The sequence below is a fragment of the Coptis chinensis genome, chromosome 6, assembly GCF_015680905.1.
Source record: "Coptis chinensis isolate HL-2020 chromosome 6, ASM1568090v1, whole genome shotgun sequence".
Taxonomy (NCBI): domain Eukaryota; kingdom Viridiplantae; phylum Streptophyta; class Magnoliopsida; order Ranunculales; family Ranunculaceae; genus Coptis; species Coptis chinensis.
Window position 1 is genome coordinate 89,703,421 of NC_141461.1, and position 20,080 is coordinate 89,723,500.

Consider the following 20,080-nt stretch of genomic DNA (forward strand, 5'->3'; position numbering starts at 1 on the left):
GTAGTACAGTGTCTTTAACTCTTTTTATACTATCACAGTGTGTATGTGATTTTGGATCCCCTCATTGGACTTTGGATTTGGATGAACTCATGAAATCATTTACGGTTCGAACAAAAGGCCGTAGTATTGAATAGGTCGATTACACCCTTGAATGCACTTGTGTTTTCCATCATACAGTGCTTGAATTGATGCTTCACACACCAAAAATGTAATGTAAGATTAGAAAAGCAAACTTCTAGAATCCACATTTGGAGTTAAGCCCCAAATTATTATTTGGTTTATTAGCCAATAAACTTCGAGAAAAGTGATTAAAGTCTTCTCCTAATACATTTGGCACTAATTTTGAACTATAAGCTTGTAATTCTCTAGAAGATAATGCTTTTTTTTACTAGATGTGCTAATCCATGAACCTGGCATCCCTCACAATCCAACCGGAAAGGTTTTCACTCGGATGAGCTTGATGCCATAAATTTGGAGCTTGCCGCTTATCACGGATTGCCTTGCTATAACAGATGAGGTATGAATAGTTCTTTTGCTTATATCGGTTTACTAGTTTGCTCTTATCTTGTTTTTAGCATGGTTGGGACTAGGCGACTAGTTAATCGATGTCCGATGTTGCCGCTTGTAGAGCCGTTTGTGAACATCAACTGCGCTTTTGGACCCTTTTAGTGGAGGCGTGGAGTGTCGAGAGAAATGCCCATGGAGCCAAATTACGATGCTTGGGGAGCATTGCTTGGAGGTTGCGGGATCCATGGGAACATCGAGGTCGGTGAACTTGTGGAAAAACACCTTGTCAACATCCAACCTCACCATAGTGGTCGGTAATAGTTTTAGATCACATTACATTTCTGCCTTCTTGTTTTATGGCGTCATATAGAATGTAGAGTTCATGAGAACGTGACTTATTTATATTTTTGACATTTTAACAACTATACTTGTGAATTCTTCGGATGCCGACAATGTTGGTTCCGATGATATTGTCTCTTCGAAGGATTGAGTCTAGAGAGAAGATCTCCGAAAGTGACGAGTTTATTGAACCCCATGACAGCATCGGCCGCTCATGTGGATACCTTTGTTAAGGAAGAGATTTAGACTCCGAAACAGAAAATAACTCACGAAATTCTTCTGGCGTAGAACTGTTCAAGCTCCTCTTTCTCGTCGTCCGGTTTGCCTTAGTGTATTTGTTCCATTGATTGCTCATTTTGATGTTATATAGACACATTTTGTAAAACTATATTTACTGATCCACTGAATTTTTATAGATGTTTTTGACATTTGAGTTCTAACTAGGTGACGCGGGTTATGGAAATATGAATTTACATATGTAAATATGAAGTTACATATGTGAATACAAATTTACATATGCAAATATGAAATTTCATAGACGCGTTTTTCGACATCGGCCGAATTAACCACGGGTTATGTAAATATGAATTTTCATATGTAAATATAAATTTACATAGGATGACGTCAGCCCGGTTTGTCCTTAAGTCGAAATTATAAGTAAAAATTGATGACGTCAGCCCGGTTTTTACAAGGGTATTTTGGTCTGTTTTGGCTTTAATGTTATGTTTTAAATAATAGGGAGGTTTTATGCATGTGTTCGGTTAGAGGGGTTTTTTATGCTGGTTATGTATCAACCAGGGAGATTAAACCCAAAATCTGCATTATCCCTCTATTTCACTATATCCAGCTCAAATAAACTTATGTGTGATATTCAATGCTCTAAATTTATTATAACTGCCACAAGAACAACTCATTTCAGTTGTGAGCATACTTCGACTTTGCATCAGGGTTAACGCCGGACTATATTATACTAGTTTTGAGCACGTGGGCTATGCCACAATTAGTTTGTCTCAGTAATTTTTTTTTAAAATACTCTTAATATTTTTTGCTCCTAAAATATAGTAATTATTATAATATTATAAAAATAATTATTTTGTAATTTAAGATGCAAATTAGGAATAGAATTGTCTAAATAACTTGTATGGATAGAGACCACTCAAATCAGAAGTTGGCCCACGCCACCAATAAAGTCAGATTCATCTATATAGTATATTACATTTTAACCCCTAAAATATAAGAAATATTATAATTACATTTAACTGACTCTATTTTCAATTTAAAATAAAAAATGGGGACAAAACCGTCCGAAGTAGTATGAACAGATTTGCCACGCCCAAACGGCTCACTTGCATGCGCCTCATTACAGGGTAGAAGAAGAAAGAATAGAATAGATATTGCCCAGAGTGTTGTGGGCCTTTACTATTAGACTCATCCCTCGTAGGCGGTAAGGCGCATACCATTACTTGGAAGCAGACCTATGCTAAGTTTCAAACCCTTAAGTGATATTCTGTAGGATGTATGTTTTCTTCAGTCTTTCTTGTGAACAGTACCTTATACCAAAATGTGCTCATTTCTATTCAAAATTTGTTATTCATTCATCTGTATAGTAATGGTATTGTATGTACAACCTAAATCCTAAACAAAAATACAAAAAACAACTAGAATCACATTAAACATCAATGCTTCTTCCTCTACTTTCGTCAGTTATACAAGGTCTCAGATTTCCATCAGTTTGCAGACAACGGACATTTTGAAGCCCACCACTCTGCTTAGTTGCAAGGTTTTCTTCACTAGAGCATTCGGAACTTGTAAAAGATGTCAGTGGACTACCAAGGTCTACTATATATCACAAATTCACAATGAGCTCCTGCTCAGAAAAACCATATAGCTTCCACGAAGGCCTTGAAATGAAACAGTGGACCTTGTATCCTTTCTATATCTCTTGGAGTCAGCCAAAATCCCACAATCATCAGCCCATTTCACCTATACAGAAATTTGAACTGATGTTAGACAGGGAAATATAACATCAGTAAAACCTTCGCATCGTTTCCATTGAAAACTTTGTAGGAAGCACTGTCTTTTTAAATCAAGTCAGAGTATGTGTCTAATTGAATACTAAAGTATAACTTCAATCAGTTATGTTGACATATCAAAATCATCCAATCAAATGTGGTCCCCACCAGTGTGTATAATGAGCTTTTAATCTTATAGTTCTTCAGGCTTTCGAATTAAGCTTCTTATTATTACGGACAAATTACAGAAAATTAGAGAAAGTTGTTGGCTTGGAGGTTGATAAGGGTCTGAAAATACCTTAGCCTTGGCAATCTCAGAGTGCCCCTTCTGATCTGTCCTGTAATATTGCATGATCCAGTAGGTTTCCATTCCATTAGGAGCTTGGCCTGTGTAGAATTCAAGAGTTGATCTGGAGCCAATGGTAGAAGAGTTTGTAAAAATTCTACCACATTCCCCTGTGGCCTTCCAGTATCCAGACTTGGCAGCTTTAGGGTCATCTAGGAAGAGCTGATAGTCATTTTCACCACATGAAATGGACAAGAGAGATGATTGTGTCAACTCAGAGGCCTTGCTCTGGGATTCAAGATGGTCAAGTGCCTCAAAGCCCAAGTTGTCGCAGTTCGTGATGGTTGCCTCAGAAGAACCAAAGTCAAGACCAATCACAAGGCCTTCAACGCTACCATTTATCTGCAAACTCATTTTCTCTGCTGCAACCAAATCTAGATTTCAATTCTACAGGAAACACTTTCTAACTAATAAATCAACTTCAACCATCATAAATCCACAAAAACCAGTACAGAACTGAAACGTCCAATATCTACCCCCAACCCCAGGAAATATATATATATATATAATTAAGAAACTAAATGGCTTGACCAGCTTAATTTCATCTATTTCAAACACTTTTAATCTTACAACAAGGTCCCAACCAACGATACTCAGATAATAATATACCCATAACACATGATCAGCCTCGAAACCAGCAATCACTAATACAAGTAAAATGAAGATAAAATTAATTCAGAAGGAAGAAGTGAAAAAACAAACATACCCCAAGCACATGTGCATTCATCACTCTCGCCACTAACTTGACTGTCTTGGCATTCAATCCCTAATAAAATAACGAAACAAGCTTTTTAATTATGACTTGTTCACCAAGAAAACAGTCCAAAAACAGTTTTTTCACCAAGAAAACAGTTTTTTCACCAAGAAACATAGTAAGAAGTAGACACTAGTAAAGATCACAACTTTTTCACCAAGAAAAATATTTATCAATTCTTGGATTTCAAGAAAATAAACAAGAAACAAGTGAAATGACTTACCGCATTCTTGAGCATTCACTTGAATCTGAAGTGTAAGTAACCAGCTTAAGAAAATGATGAAGCAAAGAAAACCCACGAACAGCACGAACAGAGTCCAACCAAGCCCTTCATTTTTTCCCCCCGTGTTCTTCTCCTTAAATTTTCTCTTCTCTTTCTTCTTTCCTGCCTTTATATCTTTATTGTAAATATCTTGCCCATTTAACGTAGTACATTTCCTGCCTCGTCCCATAATGTCCCAAGTGTAAAATATTAAAAAACGAGAAAAGACTTGGTTTTGACTCTTGACCCAGTTATACTAGTTGTATATATATATGACTTGTAAGTTGCAACCGATTAACCGCCAAAAACACGGGTGCAACTAAGTCGGGCTGGGCAGGCTAAGCGGTCAACCCAAACCGGAAATACAATTTAATTGGGTCCTATTACTGCGGGACCCCAATTTGAGTTGAGCTGTCTCCCAAAAAAAAAAAAAACGATTATTACAAGTGTGATATTGGTTTCAAAAAATCTAAAAAAAAAAAACAATTATTACAAATATGCCATTGTCCAAAAAAAGTTGGATTCGAAAACCCCCAACTTAAACGACCCGGCTAGGTCGTTTGGACTAAATCTAACGACTTGGCATTGCGTTTGGGACTTAGTGCAATCTTGACACCCGGTCAAGAGCCCAAAAAAACTTTTATTTTTTTTTTGAAGTTCAAATCTCAACGACATACGCCACATCGTTTTTTGAATTTTGTAGCCATGTCATTAGGGATTTTTCTAAGTCCAAATCCCACAACATGGCCACATCGTTTTGGACTCGGTCCAAACGGTGTGGCCATGTCGTTTGGGATTTGAATTTTGAAAAAAAATTAAAGTTCGTTTTTTTGGCTCTTGACCCAGGTGTGGCGAGTCGTTTGGACTAAGTCCCAAAACAGCCCCAGTCGTTTGGGACTTAGTCCAAACCTGACGACTAGCCGGTCGTTTAAGTTTGGGGTTTTCGAATCCAACTTTTTTTTGACCAATGGCATACTTGTAATAATTATTTTTTTTTAGATTTTTTGAAACCAATAAAGCACACTTGTAATAATCGTTTTTTTTGAGTCCTTGAACACAAATTGGGGTTAAATCGATAAGAATAAGTACCATTTAATTTAAGGCTCGGGCTTTCCAAATTAGAATCGGGTCGTTTGGGTTATACTAAGAACTAAGTTAGACATGTTTCATACCCGAGCCCAGTCGATCAATAGAAATGTTTTATTCAAAAAAATGCAAAATAGGACAAACAAACATAACTATTCAGATTTTGGGTTTAATCTCCCTAGTTCATACATACCCTGCATAAAAACCCCTTCAATACCTCAATACATACTAAGTACTAACCCATAAAAACTTCCTATTTTTCTAAAATATTCAAACTGACTAAAATACCCCCCACACATAAAACCCTAGATCTAAAATTTCTCTTCTGTCTTTCTTCTCGCCGCATCCTCTCTTCTTGTAAACCCTAGATATCCTGCAAAACTAAATTAACATAGAAGATAAGATGACAAAACAACCGAAAAATAAGAGAGAAACACCCAACAAAACAAAAAAATCAAAAGTTTCCATGTCACAAACAAAAAGGAAAGCAACTACTGATAAAAAGACAAAATCGAAGGTAAAAATCATATATTTTTTTTTTAATTTTGTTTGTAAATAAACGAAATCTAAGGTGAAAATGCTTAATTTATTATATAAATATGCATTTTCATATATAAAAGTACAATTATATATAGCATGTGTGTGTGTGTGTGTGTGTGTGTATGAATTAGTAAATTACATATATAGCTTCATATGTAAATTCGTATTTAAACATATTCTAAATGTGAATTCGTATTTTCACAAGTGAATTTGTATTTACATATTCGAAATTTGTAATTGATCATCTTTTGAAATTTATATTTACATATTTGAATTTGTATTTACATATTCGAAATTTGTATTGCAACAGGATGTAAAATCTACTGGTTCTAACAAAGTATTCCGTTCTTCTGCATTGCTAATGCTAAAACTTGTACAAGATTTGAAGGGAAGAATTAGGGATATTCATATCACCAAGATGAAAGAAACTCCTTTTGGTCATCTTTTTATGGTTTTTGTCGATGGAAAGGTCAATAATAGAATGTTAGAGAAGCCAAGCAACATCATTATAAAGTTGTTAACCAATTGGTGCAAGGAGAGGCATAAGTTTAAGACAGGAAATAAGTTTGTGTCTTTATGTCCATCTGATGTGGCTGTAACCTTTGGGCTTCCCATGATGGGGAAAGTTGTTGTTTTCCAATCAGGAACAAGAATAGACGAAGCTATTTCTGGATCACCATTCCTGTTGAGACGATTCTCCGGAGTTAACAAGCTAGATAACAACAATGGTTGTAAAAGAAATCTTGAACCAGATTGTAGACTCAATAGACCCTACGGATATTGAAGATATGGTGAGACTACTCGTCATTTTTCTGCTGATGACAATATTTGTAAGTAGTGGTGCGAGTGGAATAGCGTGGTCCTTCCCAAAGCATGTTGAGACTTTGGAAGCTATGTGGAGTATGTCATGGGCTACCTCAGCTCACTCAGAACTGATTGAAAAAATTCAGAAGTGGGATAGCAGTAGTCCGTTCAAAATTTTAGGATGCATTATTCAGCTTTTGGTAAGATACTTACATTGTCTACAAAATTCATATTTTCATATGTAAATTTAGTTTGTTTTCTAACATATGCGTAGTCATATTTTCATTGCCTATATCACCTCACATGATAAAAGAGAATATACATTTGCATATGCATATGTCAGATGTCATATGTTGGTAATATACTAACATTATATTGTCTGCATTTTAGTATTTTCATATGTAATTTTGTTTTCACATATGCATTGTCATATTTTCATAGTATATATCACCTGTCAGGTGTATGAAAATATATATATGAAAATAGAAATTTACATATGAAAATCTATATTTGCATATGAAAATTGAAATTTGCATATCCAATGTAGATGTCATATGTCATATGCTGGAAAAAGAATTCTATGAAAGTGTTGCTAATACAAATTCACGTGTTATGTGCAGTACTTTTTGTGTGAGCATGTGAAACTTTGTGAGCCAGTCCGCGAGACTTGCTTCCCATGGATTACAAAGTGGTTGATGGAATGACTAGCGGATGAAATACCAAAAACTTTCAAGCTAGAAAATGTTCCCAATTGCCACATCAAAGTAAAATTGGAACTGACCGAGGAAGTGAATGAGGCATTATACCCTGAACACCACCAAAGTGAAGCTGAAAGATGGAGGAGGGAAAATGCTGAGTTGAAGAGGGAGAATGAAGAGTTGAGGAAACTTAATAAAGATTTAAGGGGTGAACTTGGTAGACTGACGAGAATAGCTTGTGAAGAGAGTCTAGAAGATATGTTTTAAAATCATGAACATAACGAGTTCTATGGGGAGGAAAACAGGAGAAATGTAGATTCTGTTGAAGGAGGAGGAGATGTCGGTTTGGTTGAAGGGGGAGGAGATGTAGATATGGTTGAAGGAGGAGGATATGTAGATATGGTTGAAGGGGTAGAGAACAGAGATGTGGATTTGGTTGAAGAGGAGGGCAAAATAGAGTCCGAGTTGTCCGAGAAAGAGTTGGCTGAAAAGGAAGACATTTGAGAGACAGAGTTTTCTGAGAAATAGTTGGTTGAGAAAGAGACATGTGAAGAGGAGGAGAAAGGTGAGGCAGATGAAAAGGAAGAATCCGAGTTGGATGGAGAAGAAGAAAGCAGAGAGACAAAGTTAGATGAAGAGGAGGAGGAAAAAGGTGAGGGAAAACCTAAATTGATGTTTAAGAAAGTGAAGGAAAGGGAGCGGATGAAGAAAACGTCAACAATATATGAGTTTGGAAATATTAAGAAGCAAACAAGGAATACTAAAGTTGCTGAAATTGAATTGGATGATGAACCGGTGATTGATGCAGATGATTTCAAGACTCCACCACCACGCGTAGGAAAGCCTATGTCAAGACCACATTCAACCAAGATGTGGAGTCTACTTGATAAAGAGAAGTTGCCGTTGGTGGAAAGTTTTTTCAAAAAAACAAACCAGAAGTAAAATTTACTTTTCATAAATATTTGTAAGTTTTTCTTATTGTCTATGTAATTGCACAAATTGTTTTGATCGTGTATACATATTGTAGTACAATTGCGTGGATGGACATTCAAATGCACTTGAAAATACAGGGGGAACACGTGAACCACCTAATGTCGAACTTCTTCGTCAGTGATAAGGTAAATCTTTTGATTACTCAAATCTTTTGAAATGAAAAAAACTTGCAATTTAGTAATTTTTTGTACTATTTATGGTAGATCATTGATTGGTACATGCACTTCCAACTCCCCAAGGAAGTGGAAAAGCTAATTGGATCTTCTCCACCAAAGTGTCTCCATTTCTCATCATTTGGATGGGTAAGCATCTTCCATGTAATTTAATTACTGAAGTTGAATATGTAAATTCAACTGAATATGCATAAAAGGCATGAAGATGTTGTTATTCTTATTTGTTGTAGCTGGCTTTAAGAGATAACCATAAACAAGACATGAAAGTCTATGTCACAGATGTCCTAAAACAGTTGGACAACAAGGTCACTCATCTATTTTTCATCATAAATAGTCCCAAGTTAAGAAAATAGAAAAATGGTTATCACTGGACTTTGCTTCATGTTAATACTTTGAATTGGGAATGGATGCCCAACTCTTTAAGGCCAAGGAACTACAAGAAGAAGATGCTGAAATGTTGGTAAGTGAAATTTTATTTTAAGTTACTATGTAAATTTAAGTTAACATAGGTCAGTTACTATGTAAATATAGATTTGCATATATATATATTTACATAGTTTTGGTAATTTTTTGTTCAATTTAATGCAGCAAGAGAGGGTGGTGGAAGCTATTAGCTGTAGGCGTCAGGAGCTAAGGTTGTCAAATGTGGATTTGATGAAAGATATCAAAGTTGGAGCATGCCCACAACAAGGAGCATCGTAAGAACTTAACTTCCCAAACTTAAATGTCATTTTAATCTCTTATCTCTTATCTTAAACTTCTTTTTTTGCATTTTCAGTTCAAATTGTGGTTTCTTCGTCATTTTGTTTGTGAAGGCTATAATATGTGGAAAAGCTATCCAAGATATAACGCTAGAAGCCGCGAAACAATTGAGGGTTAACCTGACATATGAGATTGTATCAAGCAAACAAGAAAAATGGGATCCAAAAGAAGAATGCAAGAAATGAAGAGCTGATTTTGTTGTGTTTATTTGTGTTAAAACATTCGAACCATTCTAACTCGGGAGTGTTCGATTATGATGTATTATTACTGTTAATGTGTTGGAGTTGTTTAGTATTGTTCTGCATATTCAGTCTTTGTTGGATTATACTTTTTTGTATGGTTACTTTGCCAAAACATTTTATTATGATGGATGAAATGTTTATAGCTTTTCTGAAAATATTATATGTGCAGAGTCAGAGTCCCTTTCTCTATCAGGTTAAGCACCAATATAATTATCTATATTTGTGAATCCAAAGTTACTTGAAAATCACTCTTTGTCCTAATAACATACTTCATTATGGTAGTTATTAAGAAGCTATTTATTGTCATCACAAACACATAATCTCCAAACAACCAACTGATCACCATTTCACCCTCTATCCCTAAATTGGATAGCAAAGCTAGTTCAAACATCTACTAAATTGCAAAGCAAAGCTTTAGTGACTATGTAAATATAGATTTACATATATAATGACTATGTAAAAATACATTTATATATATTCTGTCAGGTGTCAGGCCAATTTCATTCCCAAAATGTATTATGTAAATTTAAGTTTTCATAGCTTTAGTGACTGTAAGTACCCTCCGTTCCACACTACAGTGCACGTGTCCACATACCAGGTCGTCCACCTTCAACTCGTCCCACACCATCAGATCGTACCCCACGACCCAACACCCAAGTCGTCCAACAGCATCAGTTACAACCATTTATGGAAGCAAACCAACTACTGCAATCTTGGAGCTCAATCAACGCCACAATCATAGAGACATTAACTTTGTAATAACCGAGTAATGGTGAATCATTAATATAGCACAAAAGGTGGATCTACACTTCATAAAGGTCCAGAACATATATGGAAGGTCAGCTTAAACATCTATAAATAGATAGAGATGAACTACGTACGTAAGGCTTGATGCAAGTTTACCCCAAGAAACTTGATACGTAGGCAACTCTTATCCCAAGAAGAGTGCAGCCATTCCCTACTACACGAATCATCAGGTCGTTGTCCAGTAAATACAACATCTACATTGGCGCCGTCTGCCGGTTCGTTCTCTTGAGAAAATATACATACCATTTTCTCAAACCCATGAAGCTGGTCACAAACAAGCCACCATGGAAGCACAATTATAAGCATTAGCAGATCAGATAAAGATGCTACAGGAGTCGTTCGTAGCACGTCAACAAGAAAACCAGACGATGCGCAAAAACACCACCTCCAACGCCAACAATGGCCCTCCAAACACAGTAAAGAACGCCGTTACAGCCCTCACTAACACCACCAATCAAAGGCTGGGAGACTTCGCACAAAGATTGGAGAAGGCGAACGACAAGGATAGCGCACTCTAGATAGCCCAGAAAATACTCCAGACGTACAAGGCATCAACATTCACAACAGAAATCAGTCACAAGCTGCCTTCAGAGTTCATCCAACCAACGTTCCCACTATACAACGGTAGCTCGTGTCCAAGTCAGCACGTAGCTCGTTTCAGCCAGACTCTCGCACTCTACAGTGCGCCAGAATACGACTACCTTAAGTGCAAACTCTTTCCAGCTAGCCTGAAGGACAGAGCCATAGATTGGTTCTACACACTCCCTCCTGATTCCATTAGCAACTTCGACAAGCTGATCGAAACATTCGCAACAGAATTCGTTCACAACAGGAAGAAACAGGCCGACATAGACTCACTGTTCCAGCTAAGACAAGCACATGGCGAAACAATCCGTGCGTTCCTAGGACATTTTAAGAAGGACCTCCTCTCGCTGGAAGCAGGACTCAAGGACAGCTTTGCAACTTCTGCGCTCACAAACGCCCTCTTAGTCGATTCCAACCTAGCAGGGTCCCTCATGCGCAACAAGCCAGAGACCCTAGACGACCTGTATCACAGAGTCGACAAGTACATAAAATACGAAGAATGGATGGCCCAGCGCAAAGGGAAAGAAGTTATCGCAGTAAGCGACAGACGAGGATCCAAAGAAAGCAATCAATATTCAGGCAACAACAACAACAACAACAACAACAACAACAAGAGATCCAGCTCCAGCAAGCCTTCGTACACAAAGAGGGAATTCTCTAACTTCTCAAGGACGCCGAGTCAGATCTTGAAAAAGATATATACAGCACCATACTTCAAGCGCAACATCAACAAGGTGATCGCCATACCAGAACGTCTATACTGTAATTTCCACAAACTCCACCACCATGACACCAATGATTGTTGGAGCCTCAAACACTACCTCCAAAACTTAGTGGAGGAAGGAAAATTGAAAGAGTTCCTGCCAGAAAGTGACCTAAGGCACAAGCTGAATGCCAAACGCCATAGAAGCGGGGAGCCAAGAATCGAACGGCACGCCAATAATAGTAGTAGGAGCGAAACGGCCGACGATCTAAATCTCCGTGTCGGTTGAAGCCTGACATGAGGCGACCTCCTCCGACTACGATGAGGAGAAAGTAATCAACATGATTACAGACACATCAAATGATGAAACCTCAGGTCAGGAGAAGCGCAGAAGAGTAGGAGCGCTTCAAGAAATCTACCACCTCTCACACAAAGCCGAGGTGATTAATCCCACCAACCCTTAAACAACAACAACAATTTCATTCACCGAAGAGGATCTAGACAAGGTGTGCCTACCCCACAATGATGCCCTGGTAGTGCACGTCAAAATCAACGGGTGGACAGTCAAAAGAGTCATCATCAATCCAGGCAGCTAGTGCGGCATACTTTTCTATCAAACTTACAAGGACATGCACTTGCCAGGCTCGGTGATGATAGAATCAAATGCACCTCTCTATGGGTTCAACGGAGATCGCACAAATGCCATTGGAGATGTCATCCTACCAGTCTCCATTGGAGAAAAGGAAGACATGGTTAAAACCTCAACACGATTCAGTGTGATTGATGTCAAGTCGTCCTACACTGCCATTCTAGGACGCCGATGGATTCACAAGATCCAAGCAATTACATCAACCCTCCACCAGGTCCTGCGATTTCCCAATCCCCGAGGCATCATGGAGCTCAGAAGCAACCAACTAGAAGCTCACCGATGCAATCACGTTAGCACAACGACCTCACCCAAGCCTTAGGTCGTCGAAGACAAAGACGTCCCAAGGAAGCAAGAGCCTCAAACGTCCAACCCTACAGCAACTGCAGCAGACAAGCTCAAATAGAACTAGGAGAAAAAGTCAATCTGGGCTCAGATGATGACCCAAAGTTTGTTTATGTAGGGGTTGATTTAGACCCCAAGCTCAAGAAACAACTTGTCAAATTTCTATCTCTCAATAAAGATATTTTTGCTTGGTCGTATATCGATATGCCAGGAATCGACCCTCAGATCGCTTCCACAAGTTAAATGTAGATCCAACTGTCAAGTCTGTCAAACAACGACCTAGGAAACTAGCACTCAAATTTCAAAAAGCCATCAATGAAGAGATATAAAAGCTCAAAAATGTTGGATTCATCAGAAAAGTCGAGTACCCAACCTGGCTAGCCAACATTGTGGCCGTTCCAAAGAAGAATGGTCAGGTACAACTTTGCATAGACTTCACCAACATTAACAAGCACTGGCCAAAGGATAGCTTCCCCCTACCAAGGATCGACATACTGGTAGATCAAATGTGCGGCCACGAGCTGTTATCATTTATAGACGCATACAGTGGATACAACCAAATACCGCTCGCAGAAGAAGACCAAGAAAAGACATCCTTTGCAACCAAGCAAGGAACGTTCTGTTACAACGTCCTACCATTCGGCTTGAAGAACGCCAGTGCGACCTACCAAAGACTAGTCACCAAAATGTTCAAAGACTTGCTAGGAGACACTATAGAGGTCTACATAGATGACATGGTGGTCAAAAGCGAAAAGGCAGGCGATCATATCTCCCACCTACAAGAAGCCTTTGAACGACTTCGCCAAAACAAGATGAAGCTCAACCGATTAAAATGCGTATTCGGAGTAGCCTCAGGAAAATTCTTAGGTTACCTCGTGTCACAAAGGCGCATCGAAGCAAATCCAGAACAAATACGAGCTCTCCTTGAGATGCCAACACCAACCACAAAGCAACAAATTTACAAGTTATCATGCATGGTTTCAACACTCAACATATTCATCTCACGAGCATCTGACAAATGCAGACCATTTCTGCAAATACTCAAAAAAGGCGCAACATTCACATGGACAGACGAGTGCCACAAAGCCTTCACTGACCTAAAAGCTTACTTATCAACGCTGCCTGTCTTGTCCAAACCAGAGGAAAGAAAAACACTGGGGCTTTACCTTGCTACAACCGACTTTCCAATCAGCTCAGTTTTTTTTCGCGAACACGAAGGAGTTGAAAAGTTAGTCTACTTCACCAGCAAGACGTTGGCAGATTTAGAAAAACACTATTCTCTTATGGAAAAAGCAATGCTCTCTTTACTCTACTCAACTCGAAAGTTCCGACCTTACTTCCAATCTCACAGCATTAAGGTAATCACCGATTTACCCCTCAAGCAAGTACTGAGTTCCAGCAACAAAACCGCTCGAATGGCCAAGTGGGCTGAAGAACTCGGAGAGCACCACATAGAGTTCGTTACCAGAACGTCTCGCAAAGAACATGTCGTTGCTGATTTCCTTGCGGACTTCCCCATTAAAGACACCAACTGGGAACCCGAGCCCATCACTTCACTCCATCAACCAGCCACCCTTGAAACATGGCACCTCTACGTAGATGGAGCGTGCAACAACAATAGCAGTGGACTGGGGTTGATGGAAGGCGCAACAACCCTCAGTTCCACATTACAGTGCACGTGTCCACATACCAGGTCGTCCACCTTCAACTCGTCCCACACTATCAGATCGTACCCCACGACCCAACACCTAGGTCGTCTAATAATATCAGTTACAGCCATTTATGGAAGCAAACCAACTAGCGCAATCTTGGAGATCAATCAATGCCACAATCATGGAGACATTAACTTTGTAACAGCCGAGTAATGGAGAATCATCAAGATAGCACACAAGGTGGATCTACACTTTATAATGGTCCAGAACATATATGGAAAGTCAGCTCAAACATCTATAAATAGAGAGAGATGAACTACGTAAGGCTTGATTCAAGTTTACCCCAAAAACTTGATACGTAGGCAACTCTTATTCCAAGAAGAGTGCAGCCATTCCCTACCATACGAATCATCAGGTCGTTGTCCAATAAATACAACATCTACAGTAACTATGCAAATATAGTTTTACATATATATGACTATGTAAAAATACATTTACATATATTTGGTCAGGTGTCCGGAACTTTTCAATCTCAAAAGTTATTATGTATATTTAAGTTTGCATAGGTCAAGTTAGTTTGTAAATATATATTTGCATATATAATGACTATGTAAAAATACATTTACATAAATTTTGTCAGGTGTCAGGCTAATTTCATCCCCAAAAGTTACTATGTAAAACTATCTTTTCATTCTCCAACTAAAAAATGTAACATATAAAATCCAACATCAAACTATAAACTCCACCAAGTTCATCGACATCTTGTTTTTCATATACGAGCAACATCAAATAATATATGAAAAAATGCAAATTCATTGAACCGGTGTAGAGCATGTTATAGGAGTGGAGCACACTCTTGGGTTGCGGTGGCCATAGCAAGGGCCCTTGTTCTTCTTCCTACCTTTTGTAGCACCCGTGTTATGCTTTCGTTTCTTGTCTGGTCTCCCCATCTTCTTTTTCAGATCCGGAGGTAGTAAATTAGGCACACTTGGTATCTTAGCAGGCATTTTACTGTTCTCCACAGGTACTATAGCTCTTGAATAACTATCACGGAATGTCTGAGAATAGAAGAATTTATCATAGTAGGTATACACATTCAATCCATCAGCTAAAATGGAGCGCAGTGCGTGTGCACAAGGGAATCCTTTGATTCTCCACCAATTACAAGAGCAGTGACTTCTATTCAAGTCAACCAAGTGAGTATAAGTAGCACACACCTCAAAAATACCCTCCCTTGACTTGAGAACCACCCAACTTCTCCCCACCTCGATCCTCTCAGCCAATAAAGTTTCCATAAATGGACATAAGATAGTAGTCCAACTCCTAGCTAACTCCCGCCGATCAGACATCATTTTCATAATTTTCCCACGGATCTTGTCCACCATTGCAATGATAGGCAAGTGGCGTTCTAGTAGGATCCAAGAGTTGAAGCTTTCCGCAATATTAGAACACATATCGCCATATCTATTTCCATGAAAATAAGCATTACACCAATGCTCGTTACCTATGGTGGACAAAAATGTTTTCACTTGATTGCCGCAAACATCTCGAAAATCAACCATCACTTTCTCAAACTCATGGTGCGTCCCAGCATAGGCAAGGTCTGAAAAGAGATCCAGGGTATGCAAGCGGAAGCAATGGTTATTGGGCATAGCTAAATTAAAATTATTTTTAAGGTACCACAAACAATAACCATGATGGGAATTAGGAAAAATGCGAGGGACACCCACGAGTAGACCATGGTTTCTGTCAGATATAAAAGTTAGCCTACGATCTTTGGAGACCACCAACCCAAGTTGCTCCAAGAACCAATCCCAATTATCATCAATTTCAAAAAGGACAACCACCATAGCTACTGGAACAATACCTGAAACACAAATAATCATCAATTACTGATTTGGTTTTGCGTACCATACTCATTATGAAAACTTAACTCTTATATATAAAAATAAATTTTCATAGGCTAAATTATTATGTAAATATTAAAATGCATAGGCTAAACTACTATGTGAACGTAAATTTTCATAGTTTATGCTTGTTCAGTTTTACAAACTACTATGAACTACTATGTAAAAAGTCACAAACTCAAAAAGACATACCCCCATTTGCATTTTTGGCAGTAGCTGACAAGACATACCCCTTATATTTTGTTTTCACAAAAGTTCCATCCAAACAAATCATAGGACGACAGAAGTTAAAGCCATGAATACAATCACCAAATGCAACAAATAATCTCTTGAACTTTCCTGTTGTTGATTCCTTTTCCAAAACAACATGACTCCCTGGATTGGTTTCTTTCAGCTTTCCAACATACCAATGTAACTGATGGTAAGATAAAGCATTGTCCCCATGTATCTCCTTCAATGCAAGATCTATGTCGGTATGCGCAAAGTAATAATTCAAGTTCACACCATATACCCTTAGAAAATGGTCAGTGATTTCACCTGGCTTAATCAAAGGATTGTCTCTCACCATACCTAAAACAATACTCTTTACAAGTTTACTATTCACTGGGGGATTGTTAACGTCAGCGAATCCAGCTCCACATGTGTATTTTGCTTCCATTGTCTTTATTTCAAAGAACTTTGGCATCTTATACTTCTTGGATGTGTGAACTCTCCATAGACACCCGGTTTCAGTCTTCAAATAACGCTCAGCCATGACTCTATTAGGATCATTCTTCTTAATAAGAACTATGTAATGATTAACAAGATAATGGCGTAAAAGATCAACATGAAAATTGGCAGCACCACCAGGAAATCTCTGTCCCACACCAGTTAAAATACGCAAAGAAGCGATATTAACATATTTTTCATCATATGTAGCAGAAGACATAGAAGAACTAGAAGTACAAGAAGAAGCCTGAAGAGAGACTTTGGAACTAGAACTAGCGTCACACAAAGTAAAAACTCCTCTTGACGATGCTATTATAAAAAATGTATCAAAACTTTTAACCAAATTGAAGCAAACAAGGGATTGAAGCTCCGAGTCAGTACCTATCACAATACGCTTTGAATCCCTTACAAAAGACAGTTCTATAGACAATGGAGTAAGGTTTGGATCGTACGTTTCAAATCAGCAATCATACCGTTAGTCCCGACACGGACACTCATAATTTGCGTCTCGTACATAATAGCAAAAAGAGCAGTCTCATCCATATCTGCATTTGCAAAAAACAACAAAATCAAATTGATGAACATATGTAAATGTATTTTTACATAATCAATATCACCAACGAAACAATATTTTGAGCAATTTAACTTTTAAATTTTCATGGTCAAAATAAAAATCGCAAAGAAGATGGAATAGAGGTGAATCTCTTCAGTGTCTAACCTTCTTACGTCAATTGAGAAACAAAGGAGGTCAAATCGTGTTATCCAAGCAGATGAATCGGTGTTCTTCTTGGTCAAAATTACAATGAATCTGTAAAAAAGGTAAAACAGAAATAAAATAAAATAGGAAATAGAAATCAGACTGGATTTGCCCTGTTATTGGAAAACATGGAGGTTATGTGGTAGAGGCCGATAGGGAGGGGTTTATACTCAACAGTATTAAAACCAAGGGGCTGAACCCCATTTCTTGCATAACTATTATGGGTATATGGCATTATGACACGAGATGCAAAAAACCAAACTCTTTCATTTTATGTCACCAAATTATTAGATTAATAAGTGAAGAACAATAGCCATGAAAGTAGTGTATTATCAAAGATTACAACCTTCGAGTTTACTTGCCTCTCTCCCTCTCTTTTTCTTTCCTCCCTTTCTTTTCTCTTCTTTTCTCTTTTTATCTCTTTCTCACTCCCTCTTCCTAACCACCTTTTGCCCTTCGTTGATCTCTCCTTAATCCAGTGTCATTTGTCCCTCCACCTATCGCGGCAGTTTCTGGCAGTTAGGGATCCGCAAACATGGTCTACTGCGGCATGTCTCCTTCTTATTAACTTGCCTACGACCCACTTACCTTCTATCACCTTTTGTCCTTCGTTGATCTCTCTTGAATCCAACGTCATTTGTCCCCCCACCTGTCGCGGCAGTTTCGAGCAGTTGGGGTCCGCGGATAGGATCTGCTGCAGCATGTCTCCTCCTTCTTAACTTGCCTACGGCCCACTTACCTCCTATAACCTCCTATGTCAGGAATATGGCCTCTACAGATGCCCCTCTTGGTCCCATCGACGTCGAGTGAACCCTTTGGTGGTCAGCGAACAGCCAATGGGACCGAGAACCCCCATCTCAATCCCCTCTTCACTTTGCGGTATACCTCTCTATGTTTGGTTCAGTTACCCTCCCATTCTTTATTGGCACGTGGTCCATCATTACCTCCAGGTGTCCCATGCACAGCATATAACCTGACCTTTAGAATTTCGAGGCCCCACGTGTCTTACTCCCCATGGTCCCTTTTTCTAGGATTACCTCTTTGCCCCCACCACTTAGACTCCCGCTTAAACCCCTCTCTCCACTCCAAATCCCACACTCTAGCATTGCATCCTTCTTCCACCCTCTCCAACTTCTTCTTGTTGTTCTTCTCCCTCGTGTGATTTCCAAGCTCCGATCAGGTTTCTTTTGAACTTCTCCGTTTGGCTTTACTGCCTTGCAATTCAGGTTTGTCTCCTCCCTTTCTATTCCCTTCTCTTGTTATCTTGTTGTGTCACTGCCCTCACTTTTCCCTTTGTAACTCGTTCCCACCATTGTTTCTTCCCATTTCCTTTCTTTATTTTAGTCCAATGTGTCTAAATCTGAGTCGGCGAATACCTCAGCCACTAGATCCGATGGGTCGGAGTTCAGATCTAGCAGACATACTGCGAACAGATCTGAATCCTCGAATTCTGGTTCTTCCAATTCTGCCGCTGAACCCTCTACCTCAGGAAGGAAGACTGCTCTTTCTCCCCCACCGTCATATCACTGTAGACCAAATCTAGATGCAATCAAGGCTGCCTATGGCATCCCGGCCGACTTGGTCCTTTAGCATGTGCCCGGCGTCACCCATTTTCCACATTTGGTAAAACCGCGGCCTGGTTGTCTCATCGCTACTGTAGGGCAGATAGCAGTAGGCTTGTGTTTTCCTTTAACTTTCCTAGATGTCCAGGTATGCAATCACTTCAATATTCCGCCCTGCCAAGGCATAGGTAATTTTTGGCGTGTCATGTATGCTGCGAACCATTATAATGAAACCCAGTCCCCTAAAATCCAACTCCGCGATATAATTACTCATTTTTATATAAAGAAGCGCACCAAATTTGGTAGCATAGGGTACCAGTCCTTCTGTACTTGTCCACAAAAGAAGTCTTTTGTCCTCCATCTTACCACATCTGACAAAATATGGCATTACTATCCGTTATATGTGTCTAGGAGTTTTCTCTCCGCGGACCTTCCATCAGAAGTTTCTCTGAGGCAACTCAGTTTTCTTAAAAGTGGTATGTACCACCTGTTACTTCGTAGTGCTCCTTTCTAAGTATGTTTTTAACTTGTCTTTATTTTGTGATCCAGGTTGGAGAACTGATTCGCGATCCCAAATCTACACCGACATTTCATCCGAAATTTTTCAACACCTCCGCGATTTGGGTAGTGCTCAATGCGCACTTCTCGGCATTGACCCAGAAAAAGGCAACCCTCTTTTACTTGATCCATCCTTGAAAAGCATCGACGACTACCAAGGTCCCCTCTATCGTTTGCCGCCTCCCAAAGAAAGAAAACCCAAATCCTCCCCTCTCCCTAAAAGAAAAACCAACCAGTCCTTCAAATACACCACCAAGATCTACCATTCCAAAGACTTTGCACAAAGAGCTGCTGCTCAATCCCACTCCCCTGCTCCCCGTACCGCCCCCTCT

General features: G+C 39.0%; 2 protein-coding genes across 2 annotated transcripts; both read right to left on the bottom strand.

Annotated features, from left to right (window-relative positions):
* Positions 1-2,410: 2,410 nt before the first annotated feature.
* LOC147495261 (uncharacterized) lies at positions 2,411-4,347 on the bottom strand. Its single transcript, XM_086566629.1, has 4 exons — positions 4,182-4,347; positions 3,911-3,970; positions 3,157-3,563; positions 2,411-2,829 (listed from the first exon to the last, which is right to left on the bottom strand). Exons 3-4 carry the CDS (start codon positions 3,556-3,558, stop codon positions 2,701-2,703), a joined length of 531 nt encoding a protein of 176 aa, XP_086422755.1. The 5' UTR covers positions 3,559-3,563; positions 3,911-3,970; positions 4,182-4,347; the 3' UTR covers positions 2,411-2,700.
* Positions 4,348-15,068: 10,721 nt separating this feature from the next.
* LOC147495262 (uncharacterized) lies at positions 15,069-18,265 on the bottom strand. Its single transcript, XM_086568344.1, has 4 exons — positions 18,217-18,265; positions 17,345-17,416; positions 16,356-17,252; positions 15,069-16,123 (listed from the first exon to the last, which is right to left on the bottom strand). The coding sequence occupies exons 1-4, from the start codon at positions 18,263-18,265 to the stop codon at positions 15,069-15,071; spliced, it is 2,073 nt and encodes a 690-aa protein (XP_086424470.1).
* Between the last annotated feature and the right edge of the window lie 1,815 nt (positions 18,266-20,080).